This window comes from Marmota monax, unplaced genomic scaffold, assembly GCF_021218885.2.
Source record: "Marmota monax isolate L192 unplaced genomic scaffold, Marmota_monax_Labrador192_F-V1.1 WCK01_AAM20220418_F8-fsc00018, whole genome shotgun sequence".
Classification (NCBI taxonomy): Eukaryota; Metazoa; Chordata; class Mammalia; order Rodentia; family Sciuridae; genus Marmota; species Marmota monax.
The window spans coordinates 5,024,335-5,047,193 of NW_026692201.1; the positions used below are offsets into that span (position 1 = coordinate 5,024,335).

The 22,859-nt window shown below is 34.9% G+C and overlaps 1 protein-coding gene and 1 non-coding gene across 9 annotated transcripts in view; one reads left to right on the forward strand and one right to left on the reverse strand.

Annotated features, from left to right (window-relative positions):
- Positions 1-22,859, reverse strand: part of Bdp1 (B double prime 1, subunit of RNA polymerase III transcription initiation factor IIIB) — a 94,479-nt gene that overhangs the window by 60,699 nt on the left and 10,921 nt on the right. For 6 of the 8 annotated variants that reach the window (XM_046427417.2, XM_046427422.2, XM_046427430.2 and 3 more), the window contains 7 exons: positions 21,220-21,353; positions 19,555-19,649; positions 14,829-14,883; positions 12,720-12,863; positions 8,091-8,360; positions 5,733-5,880; positions 233-355 (listed from right to left, as the gene is read on the reverse strand). In XM_046427417.2, coding sequence (XP_046283373.1) covers positions 233-355; positions 5,733-5,880; positions 8,091-8,360; positions 12,720-12,863; positions 14,829-14,883; positions 19,555-19,649; positions 21,220-21,353 — 969 coding nt within the window. The remainder of the gene's footprint in view (positions 1-232; positions 356-5,732; positions 5,881-8,090; positions 8,361-12,719; positions 12,864-14,828; positions 14,884-19,554; positions 19,650-21,219; positions 21,354-22,859) is intronic. The other 2 variants (XM_058574215.1, XM_058574212.1) reach the window with 1 other exon arrangement.
- Positions 7,283-7,390, forward strand: LOC124082841 (U6 spliceosomal RNA). Its single transcript, XR_006848506.1, has one exon. It is a non-coding gene; the product is annotated as a U6 spliceosomal RNA (small nuclear RNA).

Consider the following 22,859-nt stretch of genomic DNA (forward strand, 5'->3'; position numbering starts at 1 on the left):
TTAAATTATAAAATAAATGGTCTATATGTTAATGATCCCTTGTAATTCCTAAATAAAATGATGCTATAATTTAAGAATGCTATTAAGGGTTGGGGGTTGGCTCAATAGTAGAGGTTTGCCTAGCACTTGTAAGCCCTGGATTCAATTACTAAGACAGGAAAAATAATTTTAAAAATTGAGAACCTTATTAAAATATGAAGAAAAGAAAAATCCTATCATATAAAATACTTACAGTGATTTATTCTTCAGGTCAACATTTCTTTCTCCTGTTCTAATTCCAACTTCTGATGGAGGCAAATCTGAAGTGCTTAATTCTGAAAACTCAGTTGCTACTGGCATGGTATCTTGTTGATTACTAAGGAAATGAAGACACATTAGCAAAAAAAAAAAAAAAATTCTAGTAATACATTATTTCATACTATTTAAAAAATTTTTAATAGATAACACCAATACTTTGGGAAATTATCCCTCATTATGGAATAAGCACAAGCTATGCTGGCTTTTCTATGATACTTCTTGCATAATGTTATAAAGACCTGTACCTTCAGAGAAAGTAACCACCACATACCACCAATAGGCTTGGGAGAACTCAAGAAGTGCCAAAATCAAAAACTATAATTCAAAGGGATTCACAAATCAAATGTGTAAAATTATAATGATATTTAGGAATTAGTTTTCATTAAAATTTTATATAGGCAGTCCTTGCTTTGCATGGGACTGTTAACCAAAAGTCATATAAAATGAGGACACAGTTTCCAAAAGCACAAATTGCAGTTATTAACACTACTATGGAAAGCAAAGATTATTTTTTATTATGAAATATATCAACTAACAATAATATAACTGATAGTCACACATTACCTAGCACTGTTTCAACACATATTTAGTCTTTTTATTTTATTAATTTTTTTGCTTATTTTTTCTACTAGGTGTTTCTCTTTTCCTGATGTATTATTAAGAGTTCATTAAGAGTTCTCTATAGGGGCTGAGGCTGTGGCTCAGTGGTAGAGCACTTGCCTAGCATGTGCGAGGTGCTGCGTTTGATCCTCAGCACCACATAAAAATAAATATTTTTATTTAAAATAAAATAAAGGCATAAAAAAATCACATCAATCTTTAAAAAAAATAAATAAGAGTTCCCTATATATTTTTATTGGCCAGCTATTATACCTAAACCTCCCAATCAATAGCTTGCCTTTTACTTTACTTATGGAGTCTTTGTTAATAGAAGTTATTTTTTCCCAAGTGTTAAGTAACCCTTAACATCGCAAAGATATTTCCCACATTTCTTCTAAAACCTTTAAAGATATTTTCTTATATGTGTAGTCCTTAATTCATCAGGAAGTTAAAATTTGACAGGGCAAAATAGGGATATAATATTATCTTTTTCATATCTCAGCACCACCTAATGAATAGTTAGTTTAATCTTTGCCCACTCATTTCTAAAGCGACCTCTGCCATAAAAGATTCCCAAATGTCTTTTCCTACATTAGACATTCAGTTCCACTGAATAAATCTGTCTATGCCTGTTATCAGTATCACAGTACTTTACTCTAGCTTTAGAATAACCCTTAATATATTCCCTCTCCACAGCTGTTTTTCAAAACTTTCTTTACCATTCATAACTCATAGCTTTTGCAGACAATTTTTCAATCAATTTACTGTTTTTCCAAAACTTGTTGGGATTTTAACAGTTATTACAAGATTGTTGTTTTGTTCCTATAACAGAATAAGTCATAAGTATGGTTTTGTGCATAATTTCTGAAATTAGTTTTATCTTTGAAGTCACACTTTAAATTATAAACTGAGAGCTAGGGGTATAGCTCACTGGTAAAGTGCTTTCTTAGCATATGCGAAGCCTAGGGTTCAATCCCCAATACCTCAAAAAAAGAAAAAAAAAATGAGGTCTAAACTGTCAACCAACAACAAACAACTGAGAAATAGTGTATAATTACACTGAAATGTAGTGTAGAAGTTCCTAGAACAGGTAGATTCATAAAGAGGAAAAGCAGATTAGAGATTACTAGGGTTTAGGGTAGATGGGAATTACTGCACAACTTAGAATTTTGGTTTGAAAATACAAAAAGGTTTTAGAAATGGTGATTGGTACACAAAAATGTAAGTGTAGTTAATGCTACTGAACTATATGTTTAAAAATGGGTTCACACAGCCAGGCGAAGTAGTGTGGGGAAATATCTTTGCGATGTTAAGGGTTTCTTAACACTTGGAAAAAAATAACTTCTGTTAACAAAGACTCTATAAGTAAAGTAAAAGGCAAGCTATTGACTGGGAGGTTTAAGTATAATAGCTGGCAAAAAAAAATAGAGAGAGAGAACTCTTAATGATAATCCCAGGGGCTTGGGAGGCTGAGGCAGGAGGATCACAAATTCAAAGCCAGTCTCAGCAACTTAGCAAGGCCCTAAGCAACTCAGTGAGACCCTGTCTCTAAATAAAATATAAAAAAGGACTGGGGATGTGGCTCAATGATTAAATGCCCTGGGATCAATCCTGGTACAACAACAAAAAAAAGTTAATATATCTTATCTAATATACCCCCCACACACACACACACACATATATACATATACGCACGCATATATACATATTATATATATAAATTGGTATATACATATATGTGTGTATATATATATTTTTAAACCACAGTAGAGAAAACGATAATAACTAAGAATATGAAAAGAACTCAATAATGAAAAGAACTCAAATCACAATTCCAAAAAGATCAGAGAATCCAAGCAGAATACATTTTTTAAAAAAGAAATCTTGAAAAAGAACAAAGCTAAAAATAATCAAATTTTAAAATGGACAAAGAATTTAACAGACATTTATACAAAGAAGAACTCCAATAGCTAAAAGGTATATGAAAAGGGGTACAATATCACTAATCATCAGGAAAATGAAAATCAAAACAAGGTATCACTGGCTACCTGTTAGGATGCTAGTTACCAAAAAACTCAATAAAAGATTTAAAAAAAAAATAGTCACAGGATATATAAAAATGAACCCTTAATAATAAAAGTGTTGGTGGGAACATAAATTGGAATACCAGGTACTGGAAACAGTATGGAGAGTTCTTCAAAACACTAAAATTAGTCAGGCTCAATGGCACATGCCTATAATCCCAGTGACTCAGGAGGTTGAGACAGGAGGTTCACAAGTTTGAGGCCAGGCCCAGAAACTTAGCAAACCCCTAAGTAACTTAGCAAGACATTGTCTCAAAATACAAAACCAAAAAGGGCTAGGGATGTGGCTCAGTGTTTAAGCTTCCCTGAGACCAATAAAAAAAAAAAAAAAAAAAAGGAGAATTACCATATGATCCATCAATCCCAGTGCTGGAGTTCTTTTAATTAAATCAGGATCTCAAAAAAAACAAAACAAAACTTTTTTGCACTTTTATTTTCACTGCATAACTCACTAGTTAAGAGATGGAAACAACCCAAAATATCTATTAACTAATAAGTGGATAAAGAAAATGTTGGTACATGCAACTGAATATTATTCAGGCATAAAAAGTAAATTCTGCCATATGCACAACACAGATAAACCTTGAAAACTAAGTAAAGTAAGCTTGAAAACTAAGTGAAATAAGGCACTTTTATTAGGTCTCTAAAGCAATCAAACTCATGGAAACAAAATAGATTGGTGGTTGCCCAAGGCTGGGATGAGGAGAAAACGGGGAGTTGCCATCCAATGAATCGAGTTTCAAGAATGCAAGATGAAAAAAATGTCATAAGTCTGCTATACTATACTGTTCTTATAATTAACAGTACTGCATTATACACTTAAAAATTTCTTAAGAGGGGCAAGGGATGTAACTTAGTGGTAACAGCACTTGCCTAGACTGTACAAGGCTGTAGGTTTGACACCCACCCCCTCAAAAATAAACTACATTTTAGAACACACAAGATAGGAAACATCACATTCAGTCTGATGAAACTAAAGAGAAAATCTTGTACCAATGCCAATGATCTGTATCCCCAGTCCCAAAAAGAAAATCTTTATAGAAAACAATAAGAGAGCGTAGGGCCCTGGGTTTGATACACACACACACACACACACACACACACACACACACCCGTATAAACCCATGCAGACACTAACCAAAAGAAGGCAAAAGTATTGTCAGAAAAAAGATCTGAATCAGTCGATACCAGACACAGTGCTGCAAGCCTATAATTCCACTACTCATGAGGCTGAGGAAGGAGGATCACAAGTTCAAAGTTAACTTTGGCAACTTCATATGAGCATGTCTCAAAATGTTTAAAAAATTAAATAAAAAGAGCTAAGGTGGGCTGGGGTTGTGGCTCAGTGGTACAGCACTCGCCTAGCATGTGTGACACCCTGGGTTAGATCCTCAACACCACGTAAGATAAATAAGCAAAGATATTGTGTCCATCTACAATTGAAAAAAAAAAATAAGAAAAAAGAAAAGGACAAAGGGGAGGGAGGAGAAGGGAGGAGGAAAGAAGGTAGGAATGATGGTATAATGACTTAGACATCATTACCCTAAGTACATGTAGGTAGACACAAATGGTGTGAAAACACTTCGTGTACAATCAGTGACTTGAAAAATTGTGCTCTATATGTGTAATATGAAATGAATTGCATTCTGCCATTGTGTATAACAAATTAGAATAAATAAATGATTTCATAAAAAAAAAAAAAAAAGATGGGCTGGGGATGTGGCTCAAGTGGTAGCTCGCTTGCCTGGCATGCGCAGGGTGCTGGGTTCAATCCTCAGCACCACATAAAAATAAAATAAAGATGTTGTGTCCACCAAGAACTAAAATATAAATATTAAAAAAAATTCTCTCTCTCTCTCTCTCTTTAAAAAAAAAAAGAAAGAAAGAAAGAAAAAGAAAAAAAAAGGGATGGGGAAAGTACATTGATGACTTAACAGCTTTTCCTTCCTAGGTAGACTCATTTAGAATGAAAGTGATTATTTAGAAACCCATTTCATTCTAAGTAAATGTCTTTAACCTAGGAAAATAAAACAGCAACTTCTGGCTACCTCCTGGGGAAAAAAAAAGTCGGGGATGCTGGAGGTGTAGTTCAGTGGTAGAATATTCCTTGGTTCAATCCCCTAGTACTGAAAAAGAGAGAGGAAAGGGGGGCGGGGCAGCAGAAGACAGTATATAATAAGAGATTTCAGCAAGATGATACAGTATTTATGCAACTAACAACAAAGCTTCAAATAAATGACATAAAAACAAACAGAACTATGCTGGGTACACTGGCACACATCTGTAATCCCAGCAACTTGGGAAGCTGAGGGAGGACTGTAATTTGAGAACAGCCTCAGAATCTTTCTCAGACCAGCCAGACCCTGTGTCAAAATCAGATAAAAAGTGGGGCTGGGGATATGGCTCAAGTGGTAGTGTGCTAGCCTGGCATGCGTGGGGCGCTGGGTTCGATCCTCAGCACCACATAAAAATAAAATAAAGATGTTGTGTCCACCGGAAACTAAAAGAAAAAATTCTCTCTCTCTCTAAAAATCAATCAATCAATCAATCAATCAGATAAAAAGGGCTGGGGATATAGTTCACATAGTTCACTGGTAGAGTGCCTCCAGATTCAATTCCCAATACCATTTAAAAAAATAAATAAATAAATAAACGAAAAAGAGAAATACAAATCTCCAATTACAGTTAGAGAATTCAACACTACTCTCTCATCAAAAGATGAGATAAAGCCAGTGAAGATATAGAAAATACCTTTCTGAAAGGACAGGGTCAGCTCTCTTCTCAACTTTTTCACCAGACGCTAAACTCACAATGTCATCTCTGTTCTGTGCACAGGGAAGCTTCTGTTCCTTATTGCTTTCACCTTCATTTAATTCAGGCCTTGAAGATGGACTTTTACCTATGAATATAAAGTGCATGTTATTCTAAAAAAACTACAGCAAAAACACAAACACCTTCTCTCATATATATATATATATATATACATATATATATATAAAAATATACAGACATATTAATATTAATATACATACATATATATTTTAGTTATAGGTAGACACAATAATACCTTTATTTTATTTTTATGTGGTGCTGAGGATCGAACTCAGTGCTTCACGCATGATAGGTAAGCATTCTGCCACTGAGCCATAACCCCAGCCCAAACACCTTCTCTTTTAAAACTACAAAAATATTTACATGTAAGACTCTTTTTTACCCATAAAACAATTCAATCAACATTCAACTTCTTATTTGTAAGACACGATCTTATTTTAGAACGTAATGAAAATTTAATCAACTCACAATGGTTTGTGTTTTGAATATCAGCCCAAGTTCCTGGGAAGTTTGTAGCATTTTCCCTTATCTTTCTGGGAATTTTTTTTTTTTTTTTGGTACCAGGGACTAAACCCAGGACGTCTTAACCACTGAGCCATATTTCCAGCAAATTTTATATATATATATATATTTTTTTTTTTTTTTTTTTTTTGAGACACAAAATCAGATAAAAAGGACTGTGTTTCAAGTATCTTATGGCCTTGTCAAATTGCTGCTGCTGGCCTTAAACCTGGGATCTTCCTACCTCAGCCTCCTGAGTTACTGGGATTACAGGCATACACCACTATACCCAGCATCTTTCTTAAATTTTAAGTGGTTAATGACTTGCTTTATTATGTCTTGTTGGGAAGCTAAAAGTGGACTTGGTTGTTCTTTTGTTCCTTCAGAAGTGTAATAATTAATAATAAGGTAACAGCTACCATTTACTATCAGATGTATTATCTCACTTAATACTCAAAAATCCTATTAAAAGGTATCATTGTTAACCCATGATAGAGAAGAACTGAGTTCAGATATATTAACTGACAGTCCAATGTCAAGAGCTAGAATAAAAATACAAGAACTAGCATTAAAAAACAAAGTCTGTTTAACTTCTAAAATCTGATATCTTAATCAGTAATCTTTCCTGCTTTATAAGCAATGTCTCTTGTAACAGCAACAAAAAAGCATAATGTTAGGCTTATAAAATCATACTACTTTAACTACCAGAATTAATTTATTAAAATCATATTAGTGAAGATGAACTGCATGATGTTTAAATTCTATAAAACGTTGTTCTGGTCTGCTACAACTTTTTCTTCCTGTCTTTACTTGATTTTATTTTTTCATGTTGGGGATTAAACCCAGAGCCTACAGATGCCAAGCACAATCTCCTGAGTCTCTGGATTACAGGTATGTGCCACCATGCCTGACTGCTTTTCTCTTTTTTTTTTAACAATAAATTTTTTCATTTAATTAAAAATAAAAGGGTGCTTGCTTTGATAGCACATATACTAAAAACAGGAACAATACAAAGAATATTATCATCGACCCTATACATGAATGACATGCAAATTTGTAAAGCATTCTGTATTTGAAAAATAAATTTTAAAAGATAAAAATGCTTAACACAGGAGCTGGGGTTGTGGCTAAGCAATAGAGCACTCAAAATATATATATATATATATATATATATATATTTTACAAAAGGCTGGGGGCTGGAGTTGTAGCTCAGTGGCAAGAGTGCTTGCCTTGCATGTGTGAGGCCCTGGGTTCCATCCTCAGTACCACATAAAAATAAATAAATAAAAATGAAGATATTGTGTTCATCTACAACTTAAAATAAAAAGAGCGCTCATCTAGCACTTGCCAGGCGCTGGGTTGGATTCTCACCACTGTATATTAATAAATGAATAAAATAATGGTCCATCAACATCCAAAAAAAATTTTTAAAAAATACCTAACACAGTACTATCAGTACAGATCAGTTAACAAGCCAGGTACAGTAGCATATACCTACAATCCCAGCAACTAGGGAGGCTGAAGAAGAAGAATTATGAATTCAAGGCTAATCTCAGCAACTTAGTGAGACCCTGTCTCAATAAGAGAGACTAAGGACATGGGTCAGTGATAAAGGGCCTCTGGCTTCAATTCCCAGTACCAAATAAATAAAAACATACATACATACATACATAAATAGCATTGTTCAATCTATCCAAAAGAAAAGTACTTGTTATATATCACATTATTGTACGTCTTAAAGTAATATAAGGCTATTAAAATGCATAAGAAACTTACTCTTGTGTTTTTCTTCTTTAAAAGGGACTGACTGAACACTGGCATTTCCTAAAAGAGTTTTCACTTCCTGTTCATTAGCATCATCTTGATTCTTCCTTCTCTTTTTCTTTTCATTTCGGTCTTGTTCTAATACAACTTGTTCTAAATCTTGTCCTGATAAAGTCAGAGACTCTTCTTCAACTGTCTGAGCATCCTCCTGAGTATCTGAAATTTTAGTACTCCCAGACTCATCGGGATCATCATTTACTCCTTCACTAGTAACTTTTCTCACTGAAAATAAGTGAAATAGTGATAAATATATAAACAACCTACAAAAAAATTATTAAAGGTAGAGAAAATAAATACTCAAGGATATCCTCTATAATACTATTTATGTGAACAAAACATTGAACAAAACTAAAATATTCAAAAGGGAATAACCAAATAAGTTACAATACATTCATGATTTAAAAATCCATGCAGAGATGGGCTGGGGGCATAGTTCAGTAGAAGAACACAGGTAGAATACGGCCAGACATGGCGGCAGATACCTGTAGTCCACGCGATAGGGAAAGCTGAAGCAGGAAGATCCCAAGTTTGAGAATAATCTCAGTAATTTAGTAAGACCCGGTTCCCAAAATTAAAAATAAAAAAGGCTAGGAATGCAGTTCAGTGGTACAGTACCACTGGATTCAATCCCCACTACCAAAAAAACATCCATATAGAGTGTAGCTCAATGATAAAGCACATACTCAGCATGCACAAGGCCCTGGGTTCAAACCCTAGCACCACATAAACACGAAATAATCCACAAAAGCAATAACAAGATGGGTTCATATACAGTAAAGTGAAAGATTTCAAAACATACTGTTGTATTTAAAAAAAAAATCAAATGACAGAAATATGTGTATATTTCTAATTCCATTTTTATTAATAAAACATACATCTTTAGATAAGCACATATATATGAACAGAAAAATGTTTATAACAGGTGGGAGAGAGTGTTAAAAATTTAATCTTCAGTGAGGTGGGCTGGTGCACACCTGTAATCCCAGTGGCTTGGGAAGCTGAGACAGGAAGATCACAAGTTCAAAGCCAGCCTCAGCAGTGGCAAGGCACTAAGCAACTCAGTGAGACCCTGTCTCTAAATAAAATACAAAATGGAGCAGGGGATGTGGCTCAGTGGTTGAGTGCCCCTGAGTTCAATCCCCCTAGTTCAATCAAACTCTACCACTGAACTACAATCCTAGCCTTTTTTATTTTTAATTTTGGGACAGGGTCTTGCTAAATTTCTGAGATAATTCTCAAACTTGGGAGCCTCCTGCTTTAGCCTTCCATATTGCTTGGACTACAGGTCCAAGTGTGCCACCATGCCTGGAAAAATCTATATGGATTTTTCTTTTGAAGGGGGGAGTATTTTTTGCTTTTGTAATGCTAGGGATTGAACTAGAATCTTGCCCATGGTAGTAGACAGGTGTTCTAAATTAAAAAAGAATTTAATCTTCACTCATTTGTGCTTTTTTCATATTTTTTATTAGTACATTGATTGTATAGAATGGTTGAATCTGTTGTTACATATTCATACACACACAATATAAAAATATAATTTGGCCAATATCATTACCCAGTATTTTCTCTTTCCCTCCTCCCCTCCCTCTTCCAGATCACTTTCCTATACTCTATAGCTGATATTACTTTGATTTTTGTGAGACCAATCCTCCACATATTTTTTCCTTTTTCTCTGTTTTTCAACAAACAACAACAAATATGTGTGCATATGTGTGTGTGTGTGTGTGTGTGTGTCTGTGTGTAAATAACACAAGGTCCCCCACATGCACACTTTTTTTTTTTTTTTTGAGATAAAAGTTGCTTAGGGCCTTACTAAATTGCTAGAACTGGCTTTGAACTTGCAATCCTCCTGTCTCAGTCTCCCAAGCCACTGAGATACAGGAGTGTGCCACTACCCCCAATTCAAAGAAAAATATTTTTAACAAATATTTGAAAATAATTGCTAGTGCCCTGCCTACTAGCAATTTTATGCAGTAGACATATTAATAGTCAACTGTATAAAATATGTGAAAACATGAATTATTTTTTAATTATTTCAAAAGATTAAAATGAAAAAATAATAGAGATCACCATGAAAATAGTATGTTTGGTTTGAATATCCTCAAAAAACTCAAGTTGAAATTTAATTGTCACTGTAACAATTCATGAGTTGGCATCTTTATGAGGAGATTAGACCAAGAGTGCTGTCCTCACAGAAAAATTAATAACCAGTATTGAGAGGAGCCAAGTTCATTCCCCTCTTGCTTTCTTTCTTTGACCTTCTACCATGTGATGAAGGAGCAAGAAGGCCCTTGCCAGATGACAGGTGCCTTGATCTTGAGCTTCTCAGCCTCTTGAGCTATGAGAAATAAATTTCGGTTCTCTATGAATTACTCAGACTCAGGTATTCTGTTACAGCAGCACAAAACAGACACCCAACCCAAGAGCAAATTTAACTTCAAAACCATGGTTGATCAGATATTTTCTTTAAAAATATCCAATCCCAAAATATAATAAAATTCAATTTCATTCACTTACATTTTTTAAAAAGTGAAAATAAACCAGGCATGGTGGTGTATGCCTATAATCCCACAGACTCGGAAGGTTGAGGCAGAATAATTGCAAATTCAAAGCCAGCTTCAACAACTTAGCAAGGCCCTAAGCAATTTAGCAAGACACTGTCTCAAAAAAAGAAAAAGAGTGGGAGAGGGGCTGGGGATATGGCTCAAGTGGCAGCGTGCTCACCTAGCATGTGTGAGGCACTGGGTTCGATTCTCAGCACCACATAAAAATAAAATAAAGATATTGTGTCCACCTAAAACTAAAAAATAAATATTTAAAAAAAAAAAAAAAAAGAGTGGGAGATATGGCTCAGTGGTAAAGCGCCTCTGGGTTAATTCTCTGGTACCAAAAAAAAAAAAACCCAGACTGTAAAAAAAGAAAAAAAAAGTGAAAAGAAGATTTCAAAATTGAGAAAAAACACTTGATTGATTCACTTGATTTATTCAGTCAAAATAACCACAAATTTCTAAATTTTGAGTTATAATAATGTATCTTTAAAATTCTTACATTAAATAAGACATAGTGAGTTATGCGTGCTATTTACATGAAAATCAAAGAAGAATTAATACATCTTAATCTCCTAAAGCTAAATATAGTAAGTTTAAAAACATTTCTTTGGCTAATAAATGAAATATGAGCTGGGCACAGTGGCATACACCTGTAACCCCAGCTACTCAGGAGACTGAGGCAGGAGGAGATCACAAATTCAAAGATCAGCCTGGGAAACTAAGCAAGACCCTGTCTCAAAATGAACTTTAAAAAAAAAACAAAGTCTTGAGGGTATGCCTCAGTGGTAGAGCACTTGCCTAGCATGCACAAGACCTTGCATTCAATCTTAGTGCTACCAGAAGAATAAAGTAACTTCAGTTATCAAAGATAGAGGTACCATACTCTAGAAAAAGAAATTCTAGATTGGCTTTGTACAGAGAAGAGTTAATACAACAGGTTTCACTGTCATCTTCTGAAAGGTCTGCTTAGGAGTTGGCTATTGGACCATGTCCGGGATGATGGTCTGGGAAAGGTTTCTATTACTCTAATTGATAAGAGTGGCTTGCTGTTCCTAAACTGTTTGTACAAATAACATGGTTTATGATGAACTCTCTTCCTTTTGGTAGTCTGGAATTTTGGTATATGCCAGACATAGGGTGCTGAAAACTGTTAGTCCTCCTAACCAATAACAAAATGTGGTGGTGGTCTTGCAGACCTCCACCACAGGCTCTCACAATTCTACCTTGAATCCTACCTCTGCCCCATCTTAAATTCTGAAAGCATAGGAATGTAGGATCTTTGGGGCTGTTTTTCAGTGATTAAAACAATGGAAAGGGGCCTGGGATGTGTTTCAAGCTTCTTTAAATTATGTGATTATAGCTGAACATCATTCTTAAGAGTCCAGAGTTGAAAGGTTTAATAAAATAAAAGCCTAAAAATAGAAATACCCACACAAATGCAATTTTCTTCCTGGTACAAGTCACTGTCAACCTTCAGAAATTAAACTATGCTCAAAGAATACAAGATAGTCACAACCCCAAAAATTTAGAGTTCTACCTTTTTTTTATATATATATATATATTTTTAGTTGTCAATTAACCTTTATTTATTTATTTATGATGCTAAGGAGCAAACCCAGGGCCTCACACATTCCAGGCAAATGCTCTACACTGGGACACAACCCCAGCCCTGAGTTCCACCTTTTAAATATTATAATTTTACAACATATTTGTTTTACAGAACAATAATAATAAATAACCAAACACAGAACATGACACTTAAAAATCTCTGATGCTCTTTGATTAACCAGAAAAATTTGTTAACTGCCAGAATGATGTCAAGTAGCCCAATCATGACAATTATAAAATTTTATAAGGAACTGCTGTTTTGACCCACTCAACTGGCTGAGTAAAGAAAAACTAAGTCTGTCCAATTGGATTCCCTCATGATCTCAACTACCTGAGCTGTACCTAAATTCTCAATTCCTGAGAGACAATATTGAAAGTTCATTATTAATAAGTAAAACTGAACACTTTCTTATAAAATTAATACCTTTTACATTTTTCCGTGGTTTGGAGGATTTCTTCTCCTTTAAATTCTGACTTTTACTGGATTTTTGTTTTCTTTTCTCTTCCTCAGCAAGAACTTTCTGAAGCAAATGAGCAAAAAAATCGAAGTCAAAAGGACGCTTTTCCTCTGTTTAAAAAAAAAAAATGGAAAAGAACCTTCAAGTATTTATTTTTTTAAAAAAAGAAGAAGAATTTCTGGTTTTTAAAATAGCACATTAGCAAAAGCAAGTTTATTTACCAGCAAAATAATGGATAAACAAGTACATAACAGACCATGTAGAAAGGAAAAAACTATTAGTTTAAAAATTAAAAAAAAAAGAATTAGTGATATAAGCAACAAAATGAGTTAATTTCAAAAACAGGGAGTAAAAGAAACCAAGCACAAAACAGTACATACTATAGGATTCCATGAATAAAATATTCTGGAACATTCTAAACTAACCCATGGTGATTCAAATGAAGAGTGGTTACTTGGGGTCAAGAGGACAGAATTTAATTGATTGAAAGGGAACCAACTGACCTTGTTAAGCAATAAAAAGTTCCATCTTAAAAAAAAAAAAAAAGGTCCATACATGTTTGGGGTGGTGATTACATACATATTATTTGTCAAAATTTGAACTACACTTTTAACTATGTGTAAACATGTCTGGTTCTTTTTTTTTTTTTGGACATCAGAAACTGAACCCAGTAGCATCTAACCACTGAGCCACATCCCCAATTCTTTTATTGCTAATTTTGAGACAGGTCTCACTAAGTGGCTTAGAGCCTTGCTCAGTTGCTGAGACTGGCCTCAAACTTGCCATCCTCCTGCCTCAGCCCCCCTTCATTCGCCGCCCCAGCCACTGGGATTACAGGCATGTGCCACCATGCCCAGCTATAAATTGACATTTTTGGGAGGGCGGGGAAGGTAACCAGGGATTGAACTCAGGGGCACTCAACCACTGAGCCACATCCCCTGCCCTATTTTGAATTTTTTAAATTTAGAGACAGGGTCTCACTGAGTTGCTTAGCACCTTGCTTTTGCTGAGGCTGGCTTTAAACTCACAATCTTCCTGCCTCAGATTCCCAAACCTCTGGGATTACAGGCTTGTGCCAACAAGCCCAGCTATAAATTGATGTTTTAATTTGTTTTAATTAATTATGCATGACATTAGAATGCATTTATGCACTTGGATTTATCATACATAGATGGGATATAATTTCTCATTTTTCTGAGTGTACACGTTGCAGAATCGTATTGGTTGCAGTCACATATATACATACAGTAATAATATCTGTTTCATTCTACTATTTTTCCTATCCTCACATCCTCTCCTCTCCCCTCCCATCACTTCCCTTTACCTAATCTAAGGTAATAACTATTCTTCCTTAGTGTCCCCACCCTATTGTGAATTAGCATCTGCATATTAGAGAAAACATTCAGCTTTTGGTTTTGTGAGATTGGCTTATTTCATTTAGCATGATATTCTCCAAATCTAACCATTTACTGGCAAATGCCATAATTTCACTCTTCTTTAAAGCTGAGTAATATTCCATTGAGTATATACACCACATCTTCTTTATCTATTCATCTATTGAGGGACACCTAGGTTGGTTCTAGCTATTGTGAATTGAGCTGCTATAAACATTGATATAGCTTCATCACTATAGAATGCTGATTTTAAGTCCTTTGGGTATAAACCAAGAAGTGGGATAGCTGGGTCAAATGGTGGTTCCATTCCCAGTTTTCTAAGGAATCTTCACACTGCTTTCCATAGTGGTTGCACCAATCTGCAATCCCACCAGCAATGTATGAGTGTACCTTTTTCACCACATCCTCACCAACATTTTTTTTTAATATATTTATTTATTTATTTTTATGGGGTGCTGAGGATCGAACCCAGGGCCTCCTATGTGCTAGGCAAGCACTCAACCGCTAAGCCACAATCCCAGCCCTCACCAACATTTATTGTTGCTTATATTCTTGATGATTGCCATTCTGACAGGAGTGAGATGAAATCTTAAGAGTAATTTTGATTATACCTACAGCCAAAGAGGATTATTTTTTAGCCTCTTCAAATGATATTTTGTAAAAGAGGTCAGAAATACTTACGAAATGCTTTGTCTATTCTCCATCCATTTGTCTTTTCTTCACGTTTAAATTTATTCTGTTAAGAGAAACAAAACTTATAGTAATTTTCACCCATTAAATGAGTAAAGGTTATTTTTAAAATTAGCAAACATTAAAATAAAACTGTTATGAATAACATACTATTCTCTACTAATTGAATATGCCTTCACTAAAAGGCAAGTTAAAGTTCACTTTTTTAAAATGAGGATGAAAGGTTTATACTAAGTTTCTGATCCTGCTCCTCCTCCTTATTGTTATTTCTCAAATTAAAAAATAAAAGAATTAGGGATATGGATCAGGAGCTGAGTGACCCTGGGTTAAATCCCCAATAGCAAAATAACAGTAATAATAATAGTAAGGAGGAAGAGGAGAAAGAGAGGAGGAAGAGGACGCTGAGGCAGGGCTTAGAATATAGCTCAGGGCAGAGTGCTTATCTAGAATGCTCAAGACTCAGGCTTTTATCCCTAGCATCACACACACAAAAAAAAAACCCACAAGACAAAAACCAACAGGGTTGAAATAAGAACATTTTGGTAACTGAAAGCAGAGAAATTTTTTCAATAGCAGAGTACTGGGCTGGGGTTGTAGCTCAGTGGTAGAGCACTTGCTTAGCATGTGTGAGGTACTGGGTTCAATCCTCAGCACCACATGAAAAATAAAGAAAGAAAATAAAGGTATTGTGTCCAGCTACAACTAGAAATATTAAAAAAAAAAAAAAAAAAAAAAAAAAAGGCAGCGTACTCATTCAGAACTACAGGAAAAAATGAAAATCACCAGAGCCGGGCAGGAACATGATTGTAACCCAGCAACTAGGGAGGTTGTGACAAGCGGATTACAAATTCACAGCCAGCCTCTGAAATTTAGTGAGGCCCTCAGAAACTCAAAATACAAAGGGCTGGGGATATAGCTAAGTGGTCAAGTACCCCTGGGTTTAATCCCTAATACCAAAACAAAGAAAAAAAAAAGCACTAGGAAAGGTAAATATGTACTCAATATACTGAAGACTAACTTTGTTTTTCTATTCAAATTTCTTAAAAACTAAAGATTCCCTTTTTTTTGGCAGTACTAGGAATGGAAGCCAGGACCTCACACATGCCAGGCAAGTGCTCTATTAACACTGAGTACATCCTCGGTCCTTTTTTATTTTGAGACAGGGTCCTGCTAACCTGCCCAAGCAAGCCAGTTGCAATCCTCTTATTGTAGACTCCTAAAGCATTAGGGTTCAACATACCCAACAAAAAGTATACTGTAGAATCATTAAATTCATTATAAGATGGGGTTTATAAGGCATGTAGAAGTAAAAAAAGGACTTTAAAGATCATAGCACAGGGATTGGCAACAAATAAAAGTACATTCGTGAGAGGGTTTTTTGTTTTTGTTTTTTGGTACTGGAGATTAAAGGCAAGAAGGCTTTATCACTGAGCTATATTCCAGTCCTTTTTTTTAATTATTATTTTACTTTGAGATAGGGTCTCACTAAGTTATCCAGGATAGTCTCAAACTTGTAAACCCCTGCTTCAGCCTCCAAAATAACTAGGATTAGAGGTATGTGCTACAGCACCCAGCAAGTGGTTATTATTTGTGTAAGCCAACCTCAGAAAATCAAGAATCAAATGTTTCTATCATATGTGGAAGCTAGAGCAAAAGAAGAGAATGAAGGAGAGGAAGATCAAATATCCTAAAGATTTAAGGATGATCAGTAGAGTAGAAGAAGGAAAGAGGGAGGGAGAAGTGAGGGGAAGGGGGAGGAAATGTGGAAGGAACTTTAAAAAATAGTACTATGTGCACATATACCAAGGGAATTTCACCCTTATATTTAAGAAGAAAGAACCAATCAAAACTAAATAAAATAGATAAGCAAAAGGAAGACCTGTAGACTACAGGAAGGAGGATAGGGGGAGGGAACAGGAGAAGAAAGAGAACAGGAACTAAAAACAAATTCTATGTATGTACAATTTTTTGTCAGAATGAACTCAACTACTATGTATAACTATAATGCTCTAATTAAAAAAAAAAATAAAAAAGTTGTTGGGCATGGTAGCACACACTAGTAATCCCAGAGACTCAGGAGGCTGAGGCTGAGACAGAAGGATGGCAAGTTAAGGTGAGCCTTAAAACCCTGTTTCAAAAATAAAAAATAAAAAGGGTTGGGATTCTAGCTCAGTGACCAAGCACTCCTGAATTCAATACCTTGTACAAAAAAAGGTTATTATCTGTGAAGTATAAAGTAAAAAGAGAAAAATGATATAACAGATAAAATAGATTTGATTAACCCAAAAGAAAATAGAAAAAAGGAATTTAAAAACTGAGATAGAAGCTGGGCATGGTGATGCATGCCTATAATCCCAGTAGCATGGGAAGCTGAGGCAGCAGGATCATGAGTTCAAAGCCAGCCTCAACAAAAGTGAGGCACTTAGCAATTCAGTGAGACCCTGTCTCTAAATAAAATACAAAATAGGGCTGGGGATGTGGCTCAGTGGTTGAGTGCCCTGGAGTTAAATTCCTGGTAACAAAAAAAAAAAGCCAGGATATAGCTCAGTGGCAGAGCACTTGCCTCACATGTTGGAAATCCAAGTTTCAAACCCCAGTACCATCAAAGGAAAGAAAAAGTTAACCCTGACATTAACACAAATTGACTGATTGCAAAGACTTGTATATGGATAAGGGGGAGGAGGGAGAGAAAACAAACTCTCAAACAAGGTTATTACCATAGATCCTACAAACATTAAAATGATAATGAGCCAGGCCTAGTGGTGCACACCTGTAATCCCAGCAGCTCAAGAGGCTTAACCAAGGATTTCAAGTTCAAAGCCAGCCCTGGCAACTTAGCAAAGCCCTAAGAAACTTAGCAAGATCTTATCTTAAAATAAAAAATAAAAAAGGGCTGAGGATATGGCTCAGTGATTAAGTGACTCTGGGTTCAATCCCCAGTACTAAAAGGAAAAATAAAGATAAATAAGTAATGAGATAGCATGAAATCTGATGCCTGTAGCATTAAAACTGTTACAAGAAATTGAAACTTTTCTTTTTTTTAAGGATAGGGTCTAATTGTAAATTCCTAGGCAAAATCAATTCTCCTGCCTCAGTCTCCTAAATATGGGAAGACAGGCACATGCCATTGTGCCCAGTTGAAACTGAAAATCGGAATGCCCTAAATGATACTTTAAAAATTGAATTTATAATCTAAAGTCTTCCTCCAAAGAAAATCACCTGATTAGATGATTTTACTAGTGAATTCTATCAAACATTAAAGGAGAAATAATATTAATCTTAAATTATTTCAGAAAACAGACAAGGGAACATTTTCCAACACATTTTCTATAATCCTTATACCAAAATAAGACAAAGACATTTAAAAAAAATTACAAGGGGGAATGGGGTTGTGGCTCAGCAATAGAGTGCTCGCCTAGCACAGGTGAAGCCCTGGGTTCGATCCTCAGCACCACATAAATAAGTAAGCAAGTAAATAAATAAATAAAGTATTGTGTTCAACTACAACTAAAAAATATATGTAAAAAAAATTATAAGGGCTAGAGATATGACTCAGAAGTAGAGCACACACTCAGCATGTAGAAGGCCCTGAATTCAATCCCCAGCATTTCAGAAAAAAAGGAAACAAACCAAAAAAAAATACAAACCATTAACCAATATTCTTCTCATGAACAAAATTAGAAAAAAATCTCAAAATGAGCTGGGCATGGTGGCACATGCCTGTAATCCCAGGGACTTGGGAGGCTGAGACAGGAGGATTACAAGTTCAAAGTCAGCCTTAGCAATTTAGCAAGGTCATAAGCAACCTACTAAGATCCTGTCTCAAAATAAAGAATAAAACGGGGTGGATATATGGCTCGGTGGTTAAGCACCACTGGCTTCAATTTCTGATACAAAAAAAAACCAGAATAAGCAGTTTCTGATCTCTTGAAGAAATGCAGTAATGTAGTGAGGAAGAATATTTCATCATACTGTACAATGCACCTTACATAATGTGCCCAGGCAACCAATCAATGTCTAATCTGGTTCTAGAGGGAAAAATGATCTTTCCCCTATTGGCAATTTTTTATTAATGTAATGAATATGATAAGGTGGGAAATGAAGGCCAAAGACCATGACTGGGTAATGTACTACAGCAACAGAGTAATAGCATGCAGAGGCTCTCCAATTCAGGAAACATGTATGAAGAAAAAGTCCTCCCAGGAATGTTACAGCTATAATTGACATCACTGCTACTGCTAACAATGCCATTCTTTTCTTTATGCTGTCCTAGAAAATTTAGTAATATATTTTGTGTTCCAAAGGCTACTCTTAAGGATAGGGATAGAGCTCAATAGTAGAGCTCTTGCCCAGTATGCACAAGGCATTAAATTAAATCCCCTCCATTACCCCCAAAAACGGTGTTCTTATATATTTATCTTCTCTTTTCATTCACTGTCCAACTCTTAATTTCAGTAACTTTACTAGTACACCCTCAAGTCCATGAGAAACTTGATCAAATACATGAGAGACTTGATCAAATTAAGTAGAGTAATACTAAAAAAGATTTTACCAATGATAGAATTGAGAAATATTGCTTTACTTCTCAGGCGATAAAGGGAAAATGTAACATAAACATCACTGTGAAAAATCAAGAATTATGAATAAAACCAAAGTTAAAAAAAATTTAGCAACTTTTGAGTTTTTCTAATCAACAAATATTATGAATTTACTTTACCTTAATTTCTATCCTTGCTCTGTGAGGAAACAGTTGTCCAATCATGGAAAAGTCAGTTCCTACCATGCTAATGGCTAAAAAGAACATATCTGTTTCTGTAAAAATTAGATAGAGAATCATTAAAAAGTATTTTCAGAGGAAAGAAATCTTACATAGCACATATTATGAGTTAAAAATAAATTCCACAGTACTTTCTTATTGAAAAAAGAGTCATGGAATATCTAAACAAATATCTTGAAACATTAAAAGGGGGGGATAGAATAAGAAATTTTTATGCTCATACCAAACCAGCCAGAATTTTTTTTTTTTTTTTTTTTTTTTGGCACAGAGGCTTGAATCCATGGGTGCTTTAACACTGAGCCACATTCCCAGCCTTTTTTATTTTATTTTACACTGACTTTATTTATTTTTTTGTGGTACTGAGGCTCAAACCCAGTTCGTCACACATGCTAAGCAAATGTTCTACCACTGAGCTACAACTCCAGCCCTTATTTTTTATTTTGAGGACAGGGTCTCCCTAAGTTGCTTAGGGCCTTGCTAGGTTGCTGAGGCTGGCCTTGAATTTGCAATCCTCCCATTTCAGCTTCCCAAGTCTCTGGGAGTATAGTCATGCTCCACTGCACCCAGACAGAATTTTTTAATAAGACATTGTTCTCTGGTCTCATTCAAAACACCTTGAAGAAAACTGTCAGTCATAGCCAGAAACGGGTATGTGTGCAACTAAGATGTCCTAAGTCTACATAAAAAAGTAGCTAAAAAAAAAAAAAAAAAAACATGAGAAACTTGATACAAGTCACCTCAGGAGAATAGGAATAGGGTAGTCAGAGAAAGGAAGTAAAGACTCTTTCCTTCTGCTCTATATCCTTCTGTCTTGATTGAATTTCTTCCCAAAACTCTATTGTTTATATAATAAAAAGTAAATAATAAGCATCACCATGCAATAGGTACTATATACTTTAACAGCCTAATTTTTATCTATAATAACTTTAGGGGGCTGGGGATATAGTTCAGTGGTAGCATGCCTAGCATGCATGAAGTCCTTGGTTCAACTCCCTAGCACACAGGAGGGGGAAAAAAAATAGAATCTTTACTAGATAAATTATCTTAAGTAGAATATCATGACCATTAGAAATGTTGATTTTTTTTCCATTTAAATGGTATTTCTTTGTAGTAGAATTTGACACAGGAAGATATCAGACAAAATGACCAAAGAACTAATTCTTCAAAAGATTTCTAATTTAAAACCAGGAAGGGTTGGGATTGTGGCTTAGCGGTAGAGCACTCACCTCGCATGTGCGAGACCCTGGGTTCAATCCTCAGCACCACATGAAAATAAATAAGTGAAATAAAGGTATTGTGTCCAACTACAACTCAAAAATAAACATTTTAAAAAAAAACAAACCCAGGGATATAGTTCCACAGTAGGAGCAGGTGGGAGGTGTCAATAAAATTTGCTGGACAGAAAACAACATGGTAGTTTACATTTCACTTAGCTTAAGAGAGATTTGAATATGATATGTCAAGAAATTTGTAATGTTTTGAACAACCAACAATAAAAAATTTAAAAAAAAAATACAAAAAAAAAAGAGAGAGATTTGATTTAAGCCAGAAATATAGTTTATTTCAAGTAACTTACTTAAACAATTTTTAATGAAAATTTGTTACCTTTATTGGACCATGGCTTAGAATAATAATTTTTTCTAAAGCTGGAATATGTAGTTGTAGAACCACGCTCAAATATAGGATCATTTTCCTCAACAACACAGGGGCCTTTTGTCCTTAAAACTTCTACAGTTAAACTGAAAGAAACACATTTTTAAACAGAGCCAAAATAAAAACAAGTAAAAAGACAAATAGTAGATGAGATTTAAACAGCTATACTTTAGAAGTATACTATGCATTTGAACAAAAATGACAATAATATGTATTTGAAATACATAGATATTCAGACATACATACTTACTAACGAATTGTTATTTACAATGTGATTACCAAGAAATATAAATAAGTACCGATCTGTTTCCAAAATCCACAGTAATAATATAAAATTGAGAAAATAACTTTGGGGCAACTAAGCTAGGCATGGTAGCATACACCTGTAATTCCAACAACTCAGTAACCTAAAGTAAAAGGATCACTACTTCGAGGCCAGCAATTTAGTGAGATCCTATTCCAATATAAAATAATTAGGGATATATCCCATGGCAGAGTAACCCTGGATTCAATCTCCAGTATCAGAGAAGGAAAAAAATAAAAGGCCAGCTATAGGGTCACACACCTGTAATCCCAATGGCTTGGGAGGCTGAGGCAGGAGGATCATCAGTTAAAAACTAGCTTCAGCAACTTAGCAATGCCCTAAGCAATTTAGCAAGACAATATCTCAAAAGAAAAAAATAAAAAGGGCTGGGGATGTGGCTCAGTATTTTTGAGGCACCTAAAAAATATTTTTTGTTGCCTTCTGTATGCCTCTTATAGGCTATACATATTAATTATGCTAGGCATTATGAGAATATTGATAAATATAAGCATTTTATATTTTACATGCGTGCAAACAAAGCAGTTAAATACATTTTTAACTCTTTATCAACCAGTAAACTCACCATCACAAACTAATGGAAAAAAGCAAACAAAATTATTACTATTATTACTAGCACTATTACATTCATGTTTCATCAGCATAGTTGTTGTTGTTGTTGTTGTTGTTGTTTTTAGAGAATCCACTCCTTTTTTCTTTTTTACTATTATTAGTATTTTTTACTTGTAGATGGATAAAATACCTTTATTTTATCTGTTTATTTTTATATGATGTCAGGGATGGAACCCAAGGCCTCACACATGCTGGGCAAGTGCTCTACCACTGAGCCGATACCCTGGCCCCATCATCATCATAGTTTTATTATTGGTGTTTTTTGGTTGGGGTTTTCTTTTGGTTTGTTTTTTTTTAAAGTAGTGGGGATTAAATCTGGGATGCTTTACTACTGAGCTACATTTCCAGCCATTTTTCCCCCACACTTTTTCACTGGTGCATTATAGCTATACATAGTGATGGGATTTGTTGTTACATATTCACACATGCACACTCTGGTCCTTTTTATTTTTTTAAAATTTTTTTCAGAGGGTACCCAGTATTGAACTCAGAGGCACTCAACCACTGAGCCACATCCCCAGCCCTATTTTGTATTTTATTTAGACAGGGTCTCGCTGAGTTGATTAGGGCCTCACTAATTTGCTGAGGCTGGTTTTGATCCTCCTGACTCAGCCTCCCAAGCTGCTGGGCCTTTTTTACTTTTTTTTTTTTTTTTTTT